At 33.2% G+C, this 12,924-nt stretch overlaps 2 protein-coding genes across 5 annotated transcripts in view; one reads left to right on the plus strand and one right to left on the minus strand.

Annotated features, from left to right (window-relative positions):
- Window positions 1–12,924, plus strand: part of LOC122718241 — a 139,926-nt gene that overhangs the window by 97,376 nt on the left and 29,626 nt on the right. For all 4 annotated transcript variants that reach the window (XM_043943117.1, XM_043943119.1, XM_043943118.1 and 1 more), the window contains exon 5: window positions 1,212–1,376. In XM_043943117.1, coding sequence (XP_043799052.1) covers window positions 1,212–1,376 — 165 coding nt within the window. The remainder of the gene's footprint in view (window positions 1–1,211; window positions 1,377–12,924) is intronic.
- LOC122718242 lies at window positions 9,857–12,889 on the minus strand. Its single transcript, XM_043943121.1, is given in 9 exon segments — window positions 9,857–10,031; window positions 10,107–10,241; window positions 10,311–10,505; window positions 10,603–11,133; window positions 11,387–11,555; window positions 11,651–11,926; window positions 12,005–12,219; window positions 12,222–12,371; window positions 12,740–12,889. Coding segments are annotated over 9 exon segments (1,836 nt in total). The 5' UTR covers window positions 12,837–12,889; the 3' UTR covers window positions 9,857–9,963.

The raw sequence follows: 12,924 nt of genomic DNA on the forward strand, positions 1-12,924 counted from the left end.
GCGTCAATGTCTCCAAACAGATTAATCTTATTTTTAAAATGTTGAATTTGAAAGCTGGAAACATCATCTTCGGTGACCCATTGTGCCATGATACGTTGAATGGAATCCGGCAGACGTATATCTTCCTTGAGGATAAATCATTCGGGATTATATATTTCACTGTCAATCATGCAGGACAAATCGCTCGTCTTATTCCCGCCTCGAGCAACGTCACGAACGTTGCAAACCGATCGTTAAATCAATTCGAGCGAAAAGACGTTTGACGGAAAAAAGGGCGGGCTCGCGAACCAATGATAAATTTCGCGCCTGCGGAAACTGCGAAGACGGATGCGTTGTTTGCAGCTTCCCTTCGCGCAAACAACCTCTCGTATCTTAACGTTTGAATGTTCTGTGCACTTTGCAAAACAACGTTACATCGTTACATTGAAAAAAGAGTCATCTTGGATACTTTATCGTTGCATTTTTCGAAGTACTGCACGAAAGATTGACACTGAAACATCAAACGAGTGTATCATCAGTTAAACGAATATTATCGAATCGATAGATCAAGACTATTGGCCAGACAAGTGAAACAGATCATACAACGAGTGAATTAAAGTATTAATTATTAGTAATTGAATCAATTAATTGAAATTTCGAATAAAATAATTAATTGTTTTTCATTATAAATGTTAGATGTTGAACTTTATTCTTAATTTCTAAATTTTTTCCATCTCTGGACAAGTAGATTAACTTGGTTTTAGTGAAATAAGTAGAATAGGACGAGTGGAACGTATATCTCGAAAATGGATTTAGATTGTCGCGGACAAATAAATTAAAGCAAGCTTGATGAGACAAGTGGAACAGGGCAAGTATTATCTTGGGCCAACGCTCTTGATCAAACGAAATTAAACTATCGTGTTAATTAAGAGATTAATGAAAAAAAAACATTACCAATTTTCCTTTTCGAGTGAAACTTCCATTCTCATTTAGAATCGAATCTCGTTCTTCCCCATTTATCTTCAACAACATCAAAGAAAAAAAGTCTCTTAAAAAGTATTTGATTAAAAATAAAGATTAAATAATAAAATTCGTTTCGAATCGTACTTACTACTTAAATTAAAATTTTATACTCACAACTAACCTTAAAATTTTCTCCGTCTTTATTACGTATCGATATTATCTTTGTTATGGTTGATCTTATTATATATCGATTAATCGATATGTTTCAGACGCGAATTGGCCGGTGTTGATCTGCGTTTTAACGGCGACCACGGTGCTCTCCTGCCGGCAAAGCGAATTCCAATGCGGGAACGGGCGGTGCATCGCTCTGAACAAAGCGTGCAACGCTGTCAACGACTGCGGGGACGGCAGCGACGAGCCACGACAGTGTTCTCGTGAGTACACGGTTGATCAACAACTCGCTGTTCCACGATGGTGGATCGAGTTAAGTGGCGCCACAAGCGCAGGGCAGACGCGACTGGAAAATCGAATTATCCGCGACGCCCCCAATTTTCATCCGGCAAAACTTTGGATAACTGTGTTGCGTATCTCGTACCGCGACGGACTTAAGATAGAGACGAGACAAATATTTGTCAATCTCTCTTTATTCTGAAGAATCTGATTCGAAACGGGCCTTTAAAATTTAGGATCGTATGGAATGTAGAACGCTATGCATCAAGTTACAAATGGAGCAAATTGGAGAGCGAGATAAGTAATTTAGAATCCGTGGAATCTGTAGATAAGAGACATTGCTATGGGATGAGTAATATATAATGGTCGAAGAAGCCAAGAATACACAGATTGCTTATAATTAGTTTGAATTTCGTGAATCGACATTGTTCGTGTAAATTCGTTCTGTTGAAATCGAATTTGATTTTATTTTTGTGCACAAAATTCTAAGTGGCACAAATAATTAATCAATGTTTAATATGATCAGATATTTTTTATCTCTTAAATTCAAGAATTTCATAAGAATGTACAGTCACTCATTGGTCAGTCATTCAATATAATTGTATAAATTGTTAATATAAATTATTTAAACTAATTTTATTCGAAATTTTCAACTAGTTAATGTCCAACTTTATCAACAGGAGATAAAGAAGAACACATATTGTTTTACGTAAATTCCTGTAATTATTCGTTACATTCCTTCCAATAACATTAATTCGCATCTTGCCAAGTTTCTAAAAAATTTCTTTTCTTCTTTGATTCGAAGAATCGAAAACAATGGCGAAAAATCCATCGTATTCCCTTATCGAAGGAGCAAACGAAACTCGATTACACGGCTAACGAAACAAGACCGTGAAGGGTTAGGATAAACAAATACAGAGAAAGAGAGAAAGAGAGAAAAAGTGTAACGAAGCGGAAAGTCTTTGGGATCCCGGGTTGCGATCACGATAGAGGGTAGAACGAGTTTCGAGTTTGAAATGGGAGGGGAGTTTCGATCACGGGAACAATGAGAGGATCAGTTACCGCATTCAATCCTCGCGACAATGAGTCGAGCGAGGAATGTTGGCGACATGGAAGAGAAAGGGAGAAGGGACGATTGTATCCTCTTCTCGGTGAAAAGCGGCGAATCTCCGACTAATTATTGTTTCGATTCGATGAAAAAGATCGCGCGTTTCAGTCCTACGATTCTCGAGGTATCGAGTGAAGCACAGTGTACGTACGTGGTATCAAGTGGAATCGAAGGGAGTTGGATTTACTGTATTTCGTCCAATTCTATTTAAATATGTGTTTACGAATGATTTTGATTCTTGTGCGAATATTTTGAAATTGGAAGATTTGAAGATTCTTAAATTTATGATTTTTTTTTTTTTTGTGATAATGTCTTCAGTAAATGAAATTTCCAATTTTTCCGGAATTTTTAGTGGATGGAATAATATTTTAGTAATCTTTAGTAATCTTCTGATGTTGGAATTTATAGTTTTAATGTGAATATCAAAAATTTTGAAAATTACCGAAAATTTAATAATCTTTGGGAATAGAATTTTTGAATAGAATAATTTTAATCCTTATATGAATATTCAAAATTTAACTTATTAAAATTATACATTTATAATTTTAGTCTTCGAATAATAAAATTTCCGGATGAAATGAATTTATTTCTTGTATTAAATTTGTAATTTTACTTCTGGTAATAGAATTATAAATTGGAAATCCGTCAAGTAAATGTTGAACAATTTTAATGCAATATGGAGCAGTATGATTGGTAATTTGTTTGTCAATGAATGCCAAATTAGTTCCGTAATCTAGCATCGATTTTCAATGAGAACGTGGCATCCCATAGAATTTCCAGACGTGTAAATTACCTTCCATCAACGTCTTCATTTATTCTACGTCTTCAAATCTCTCTAGTACTTCGCACATTTCTCGTCAAAAAAACATTTCAAGGAAAATTGTTAGTAGTTAACATCCCTTCATCGCTCTATCTACCTGCAAATTAAAACTCGTATATATAGACTGTTCTACGTAATATAAAATATAATATAAAATAAAATATAAAAATGTTCTACTACATACAAAAATGAATTGAGAAAAAAGAAAAATATTCTTTCATTTAAATGAAAAATTGAAATAATCAAAAACTTTAATTTTATAAACTCGGTTAAAAATTATTATATATATAACATAATACCAATATTCTATTTTTTAAAAAAACTAAAAATTCAAAAAATACAACCAACCTCTTTCTATTTTTACTTTTCACAATAATACTCTTCAAGATATCCTCTACATACGCAAAAATATCTCGTTTTCTCTACCACTCCTGCCAAGAGTCGTGAATTCCCCTTTACTTCGTTTAATCCGTAACACGTGCGAATATTAAGGCAGCCAGTGTCGCATTTATAATTGCGTAGGGTGTTTTCCATGGCGGTTGTCGAGCGGTCGCTGAAGACAATAAGAGGAAACGCGGTTGCTTTATGTTGGCGGCGGTTTTGTGGTAATGGGAAACATGGCGAGATCGATAGAACGGCGTTTAGTATCGTGTGCACCAGGGCAAGGGTTGTTGGGGAGGGGATGTAAGTTGAACCGTAGGCTCCCGTTGAAACGTGAAACGAATGCGAAGGTATTTCATTTCTCTCGTTTCGTTTCGCCTCGTTGGGGCGTGCTACGTTAATTGGAGTTTAATTATTCGTGGCTTTTCATTCGTCGATCCATTCTAACCGACCATGCAATGATGATACTTCCATACGTACGATTGATAATTTCTAAAGCGCCAGTCATGTTTAACCTTTCGATGTTGCAAGATACGCTTCTAATCTAACCTAACTTTTCGAGTCAAGATTTTATCGTACGTGATTGTTTCAGTTTCTTTTTACACTAGTAGTAATCTTCATAGTTATCTTCTTTCCAAGTGAAGATTTAAAATTTTTGAAGTTTCTTCGTTCTTTAAAATTAAAATATAATTTTATTAATTATATAATTATTTATAGTTATATTAAAATATAATAAGTTTGTAATATCCAATTATAATACTGTACCTGAGTTGAAATAACATGACAAAATAACCCTTTTCATCAATCCAAGATTATGTGATTGTTCCAATTTCTTTTTACACTAGTAGTACTCTTCATAGTTTTCGTTCTAAGTGAAGATTTTTAATTTTTAAAGTTTTATTATTTTCGTTTTTTAAAATATAATAAATTTGTAATATCCAATATTATAATAATATTAAATAAATAAAAATTTACCTGAGCTGAAACCGTATGATAAAATCCAAGGATTGATTTCACGAATCAACCATGCATATCTCAATATACTACAAATTCGTATAGATTTTCTCAAGCTAGCTGAATTTCCTCTAAATCTTTTGGGATTGACTGCGATCTACAGTAGTCAGTACAGTACACGATCTAAAGAATTCAATAATAAATGTAATAATAAAATACTGTGAAACGTTCTCCTTTAACAGAAATATTTCATTCGATTTTACAGTCTCCGTAAAATATTGAAGAAAATATTCGACGGAATATTTTCAGTTACTTACATAGAAGATGGCCTGTGGCCCAGTTTTACTGAAAACTAGGTTAACAGGTAATCTCGTTGCCTTCTCTATTCATGTTCCATTGTTTCTTCGATATCTGGCGAAAAAGAAGCGAGACGGTTCTTCCATAATCACTATATTTCATCCCAACTACTATTTTTATAAAAAGGTTGGACGGAAAGTCGTGTCGTTAATTTCTCCGTTTGTTTTCCTTTCTTCTATATCGAACAAACAGATAAATATTTTTCCTCGCGCCTTCTCCTTCCTCCGCAAACTCTCCTGCTCCCCTCCAACTGGCCAACCGAAAGTTCGTAACGAGAGATACGAAAGGAAATACATGGATACGCTGTATCTAGATAGAATGTTATATACTGAAGTTATAAATAGGTTAGGCTTATATCAGAGGGCTTACATGCTCGTTAATAAATAATAATAATAAAATTCGCAAAAATAAATGAATTTTGTTTTTCCTCTTTTTTTTTCATTTCGAACGAAATTTTTTATTTTTCTCGAATCTTGTCAAATTCCTTTTTCGATAATAAATCCGCGAAAATATGAGGAGACGTTTTTTAAAGGATAAATCACGAAAATTAAAGGATCGAAGAAGAAACGACGTGGATTCTGGTGGATTTCCCGGACAAACTACCCCTATTTTGCCACGCTCTGTCGATAGCAAGTTGTCCAAATAGGGGACAATATCCCCGTATTTCCAACAATTTCGTCATGGATCTCGTCGACGCTCGTTATCCTCTATATGTTCCAAAATTTATTCCTCACATTTGTATAAAATCATCTTTTTTGGATCATTACATCGACTTTTTTATTGTTCTACTATACTGTTATTCGACTATATTTTTATTGTTCTTTCTATTTAATTATAGCGAAGTACGAAATGAGGAAAGTGAAAATTTTCCAATAAAATTTTAAATTCTATTAAATTTTTAATTTAGATTTCTTTTTAATTCGAATTTTTCACGAATTTATAAATTATGATATATTCTACAATATTGTTCAATTTTTTTTTTGTATTTAAAATCGAAATAAAAAAATTTCTACGGATGATTAAAAAGTTTTCGTTTATTTTACGAACGAGACACAATGTTTTCATGAATGATTCACACAATGATTCTATTAGCATTGTAGTCGCGTCACGAGATGCACGTTCCAACCCTACGCTGAGAAGGGTTAAATCGCGTGGAACCCGGCTCACCAGCTTCGAATTATTTACGGCAAATGGCGGAACGATGTCGCGTGTCCTCTACGAGCTTGATTAATCCTTATGTCACGTGACGTATGTTCCCTTCGATGCGACGAAATTACAAATTCAACAAACATCCTTCGAGACATTTAGTCGAAATTGATTGAATTTCGTTGATACGTTGTTTGTTTTACAATTGTTGGTTACGCAGTTGTTCATGGTATGTAAATTTGATCGCACATATGCAAAAGTTTTATTTATACGCAATAAAAAACATATTAAAATATTCTCATCTTGCTTAACTGTAACGTATTCGATCTAATTAATATGAACGTTATGAGAATTTTTTATTCTATAATGATCACGAATTCTCATGAAGAAATTAAAGAACCGTTATTTCCTCACTGCAAAATTTCCTCCACTAGTTTCTCGATCTCTACTTATCAGTAACCCACAATTTAGCTCGGCTTAACTACTACCGCCATAATTAACTGAAACTTACGACTCGGGTTTAGGATGCGCGCGCATGCAGTTAAACGCCACGCGAATTTATACACGTGCGTTCGGTGCTCCCTCTACAAAATTCCTTCTTGATAACGATGATTTACCGAGTCGTACTCCCCACCGGGATCTTATTAGCCTCATTATAATGACTGTTTCGCGAGACAATGCGTCGACGATGTATTTACAAAGGGACTATAGGGATAAACATTGATCAAGCTGGCTGATTCATTGCGAAATAATTGCACAACCATGCTGCGATCCGCATTTTCGCGGACTTTGATATATTATTCTAGTATGTCGACCGGCTTATCGCCGCGAAACCTAGCTTGAGGCTTGGAATACATTGCGATTTATATTTTCGCCTCACGTACCACTCGGTTAATTGGTCTGGTGAACTGGGAAATGAGATTTAATGTGATGTGTACTTTTTGTTGAAAAATTTTGTAATTTTAATTTCGTAATTTTGTTGGAATTTTATTAACGTCGACTACTAAAGCAGATATTAAATATTATTTATATTGTATGAATCAAAAGTCATTCGGTTTTGTCAAACAAGAATTAGATTAAGTTAAAGTAATAAAAAGATATTGAAAAATTTATTTTAAAAATCGTGTTTTCTTTTTAGAATATATTTTCAAATGGAATTTCGAATAATAATGCAAAAAATATTGACAAAGTAAATTTTTCCTATATAAAAAACTTCGAACTAAATCAAAGATTCTATTTTCCAATAATCATGGTCAATCTATAATTTTATTTCAATTATTTATCCCTATCAATATTCCACAATTCTCTAAATTAAAGTATAAAAATAAAAATATCAAAATATATTATCCTTTAAAATCACTAAAATCTTTCTGTGAAAAAAGCTGACTCAGTTGTTCCTCTCAGGATCCCTATTTTTGCACCGATCATAATTCAAGGGACAAAGTCGTAAAACGTCGTAAGTACCTGATTCAGACGTTATTCCGCACTCTTTTTACGTCCATCGATGATGAAGAAGGGAAAAAAGGAACACGAACTGCTGGTAAAACAGTGAAGTCGATGTGCACTCAGTGGATTCGAAGCTATAGCGAGTTACAGAGGTCTCGCGAGTAATCCAGGTTGGAGAACTTCCGGTTCCAGCGACTGGGAAAGAATGACGTGTCAATGGCAAGGCCAGATTCCAGTCACGTAGTTGCGGAACCGGAACTTCGAACCGGAAAGAAAAACAGGCTCGACTCTGTGGAATAAAAGATGGAAAGAGTGGTCAGCAAAATTGGAGAAAATTATATTTGTGCTAACATTTGGACGTGGACATTGATATAACATCGCGAAATATTGTAATATAATAATAGAACTAAATATTAACCTTAGAAAAATGAGAATCATTCTGTTGCAGACTTGTATTATGTACATAAAAATATAAAAAGAAATATATCTAATTTTTCTATATAAATTAAATTATAAATTCTGAGATTAAAAATGACAACAAATAATTTTTTGAAAAGATTTTTTCCTAAATGGGCTCGAGCAATCCTTTTTTCTAGTTTTCCTAGAATTAAAGAATAACTTGATAATATATTCTCTATAATTATTATAGAAAAAATAATAATGATTCACCGTTACATCATGAACATTGAAACAGAATATTATTATAAGCATCAATAACAGAATTATATTTTGATACAGAATACTATTTCAAAATGAACGATCAAACCTTTTAATTTTATTAGATTCCAGTTCCAATTCCAATATTGTACTATCTTGCACAATAACCTCTCGCAATAAGATATCTTCTTTAAAGCCGGAGCTGTCGACATTTCGCTTCTATTTTTCATTAAACAAAGATGGTGGCTGGTACAATTATGAATTTTCTTAAGCTCGCTTCTTCCATTTCCTTTTTCTCCCTCCTTCCTTGTCTTTGTATCTTTTTTTTTAAATTTATCAATGCATTTTTGTCGACATCAGAAGTTCAGAAATAAACCGATGATATCATATATCACCAACAGAAACCATCATTTTTGTAAATTACATTCATTACGGATTATAGGAAGTCAGATACTGGTTGCAGAAAAATTACGATAGGGAATAACAAACTTTGGTATTCTTCTTGCGACTACAATGAATTCTCTTCGCGAATCCGGTTAATTTATATCAATTATAGAGGTTAAAGCAATTTAGCGCGAGAGAAAGGGGTGCTAGTCAAGTTTTATTAGAAAGAAGTTACCGTTCACTCGTTATTCTTCGCACGTCTTGCTTGACATCAAATTCCGAAAAAAAAAAAAAAAAAAGAAGAAGAGAATCAAAGGGAAAGAATTTTATTCTATTTTATCTCTCTGTTCCTTTTGCATTTTCATCGGATCCAGTTCCCCATATATCATTTTTCTTTAGAATTATTCAGTATCTCAACGACCATTAAAATGAAGAAAATGTTTAAATTGAGAAAAGTTAATTTGAATGCAAAAATTCTTTTCTCAAAAACTCTATACTTGAATATATACACGTGTCATTAATTCACTGAAGTTTCTTTTAAAATTATTAGTTTTTAATAGCCATTTCGAATTTTTCTTTCATGCATACACCGTTCTATTAATGAATACATGAATAAAAAAAGAAATAATTTTTTTTTTAAGTTAAAATTCGTATAAAAAATTATTTAAAACATATATATATATATAAATATTCTTTAATATCCACATTTTTATAACACTGATCTCTTTTGATATTAGAAAATTAAATTATTTTCAAAGTTCCAAAATTCTATCCAATTTGTATAAATAAATTTATCGCACTCTGATCTCTCTTTACGTTACAAAATTTATTGATGAAGTGATCATTTAACGTCTAACTACAGGGTGGTCCTTTAAATAATTCACAAACATTCAGACAGAGGATTAAATGTCAGTGGCAATGGTCTTTAAAGAGTGGCACACAAAAGAGCGCTTTAAAGGACCTACTTTTCAGTCGTCGAGCCGAGTGCTCTTCCTTTCTCCCTCGCCAGCCTGGCGTGTGCCTCTTTTCTACCCCCGTCTACGTCTTTCATGTTTCCTTTTCCCGGCTTCTTAGGATGGAACCGAGCTACCACCAACGCTTTCCACCGACTGTCGAGAGTGAAAATTACGACTATGCGTAATTTCGCTCGAATATTATTCACTCTAGACGAAAAATGAACCAGTCTTATTACCATCCCAAGAGAGAAATTATCTCATTCGTTCTCGCTTCACGCGTTTTTATTTCATCGAAATGAGATTTTACAAGAGAAATACACGTTTCTTAAATAATTATTGATCCTCTTCGATAAGATTGAAATTTAGAAAAGATTTTTTCCACTGGAACTGCCTTTCAAAATATTACTAAAGTCGAACTTTTTCTCAAATTCTGCAAGAAAAAAAAATAAGATAAGTATATAGAAGTGGAAAAAAAAAATTAATATCTTGAATAAGAAGTATATACGTGAAAAATTGCGAATATTGCTAGTCGATGGAACGTTTTCGTTGCCCTCTGGATTTATATTTTCATTGATCGGTGATAAATTGGGACACTCGCAAAAATTTCGAACAGATCCACCGTAGAGCGATATTTGATCAGCTGAATAAGAAATATCCAAAAATTAAAGATAAATTCATCAAGAAAATAGAATAAAAGAATAATACGTACCTTTCAATTCAGTCATATTCTCATCGATACAGAAACTTATTTCACTGTTATCAGAATAATCATAGTGACCAGGAGTAAACATACTGGATGGATTAAGATTATTCTGGACGAGTTTCCGTACAGAAGGCTCCTTCCTCCTTATTATTGATCCAGGAGATTGATTCATCAATGGAATTTGAATTTCTCTTGGGACGACTAAATTATTATTTGATAAAAATATATTAGATCCGGATAGATTATTCAAAAATATATCAGAAGCTTTTAGCCTCCTAGATAACTTAATTTAGATTACATTTTTCAATTTTTTTAATTGAAGGCACAGTGTAATGAAATGTCTCGATTCTCGAGATTCTTGGACGTGGAGATGGTTCGACCGAACAGCTCTTCGTCCTCTCTAATAGAATACCCTTCATTGGTGATGCCACGGGTTTCTCTGAGCTGGAAATCAACTTCATTTTCTTTGCCACCGGTTCATCCCCCTCCTTCTCAAGATCTTCGCAACGTTGGTCTGTTTGCTTATCTTTGGAAAGACCAGATGACTGGTCTACGTGCTCCAGTTCCTGGTCCATTCGTTGTTCCATTTCCTCCTCGACTGCATCGATCGGCTCTGAGCCTATATTTCCACTCACCTCGCTGGCCACATCTTCCTTCTCCGCTTCTTGCTGCTCTTGGTCCATGGAAGAACTTCTTGAATCGATCGGTTCCTCATAAGAAAGATTCTGATCTTTTTGGGCTTGAACTTCAATACGGGATGGTGGTTGAATGGAATTTTCTTCCGTTAAGCACATTTCTTCCAACATCAGGGTATCCACCGATAAAGTATCTAAATTCATTAATTGTTTTCACAAGTTTTAATTTTAAACGGTTAATAATTGTGATCGTTTTTTGTTGTAAGGGAGAAAAAATTATGTTTAAATTATGTTGAAGAAATTTCAAAAAGGAGAGGTTAAGTATGCGAGGGAAATTGAGTTATTAAATTTAATTCAATTAAATCTATGATCGCCGAGTATGAGGAAGGAGAAAATTCTGAAAACCCTTCTCCAAAGAATATCTCACGATAAAACGAGAATGTGCACCTATGGAATTCTCATAATTTCTTTTCCAACCGTCTGGGAAGCCGATTCCCGGCCTAGGGCCGTAAATCGTGCGCATGTGGGAGAAATTAATCTTTGGCGGTGGCATTTCCAGCAGTTTCAACGCTCGATCCCTCTTTTCTTCCTCTTGTTTCTTCAATCGAATGGCTAGCTAAGAAGAAATCGGAAATAAGATGCTGTAAGAACTCTATACACCAGAGAAAAATTGGAAATCTTGAGAATATATGAAAAATCATGGCGAGAAACCTCCGTTTCAATCGTGTTCAACTCCTCCTTGCGTTTGTCGACATTTCTATCGAGATCTTTCAATGTTTCAACTAGTCTGGTATAATTTGAAATTGCACGCGCAAGTATGATGATTTTTGCGCGCATTCTGAGCCACGCGATCCGCTGTTTTTGCTTCAAAATCTTCTCGAATTCGTTAACTTTGTATTCCAGGACCATCTGATCGATTTGAAGCTTTTCCATTTTTATTTTCGCCTCTCTTCTGTCCTTAGCTAAAGGGAACTCTTCATATTTTGTCTAGACAATACATTGAAATTCCATCTTTTAGATTTCTTGTCTCGAATATTGCGTTTTAAGGTTATGAGAATTACATACGTGATACGATTCCCACACTTTTTCGTAGTTGTTGTATATATTTTCATAAAATTCACAATCCACTTTCATAATTTTATAATCGTTATCCAAATTAAGCTTCATTAGCTCGATTTTATTAGAAATTTCAATCATATAATTTCTTTCTCTATTAAAGATATTTTCAAAGATCATGTTTGCAAATATGATGAAATTATATAATGCAATTGATATGTTTTATAAAAGTCATTATTTTTTACATACTTGCTCAGAGAGTTACTTAAAATTAGAATATTTTCTTGAGTATTCTTTGTGTTTTCTTTCAATTCTTTTCTCGTTTGCAACTGCATTTTCACTTTAACTTTGAAGTCTTTTATCTGTCTTACGAGTTCTTGAGAAAATTTACAAAAAAAAATCTTCGAGCAATTATATTCGATAATATTAAGAAAATAAATGCATTGATATAAAATAAATATTATCTATATTATATTAAATAAAAAAAAATCTTTTATTTTATTAATAAGTTATTTTTATTAATAAAAAATATCGATAGATGCTAAATTTCACAAAAAATATTCTAACTACGTCATATTTGAAATAGTTATTGCCGATCGTTCCAATATTTAGCTTCAACAAGTTCTTTCATTGTTCAAGCAATGAATATATCGATAAATCCCATATATCATCCATTGATGTGTAAATATAATATTATTTTCAACAAGAAACGGAAATAGGATAATAATAAGAAAGAAAGCATACCAGAAAATATGTTCTTGAATGTCTCGATTTCCATGAGTAGACAGGTTTCCAACATAGTCATAAATTGTGGATCGTCACAACTGATTTCATCTTCCATTTTCACTGTACAACAATATTTTCACGAAACACTACTCAAAATTAGGTACAAACTTGAGAAAAAGTACAAAAAGAACGGAAAAATTCGT

The sequence above is a fragment of the Apis laboriosa genome, unplaced genomic scaffold, assembly GCF_014066325.1.
Source record: "Apis laboriosa isolate Shangri-la unplaced genomic scaffold, ASM1406632v1 scaffold5_cov152, whole genome shotgun sequence".
Lineage (NCBI taxonomy): Eukaryota > Metazoa > Arthropoda > Insecta > Hymenoptera > Apidae > Apis > Apis laboriosa.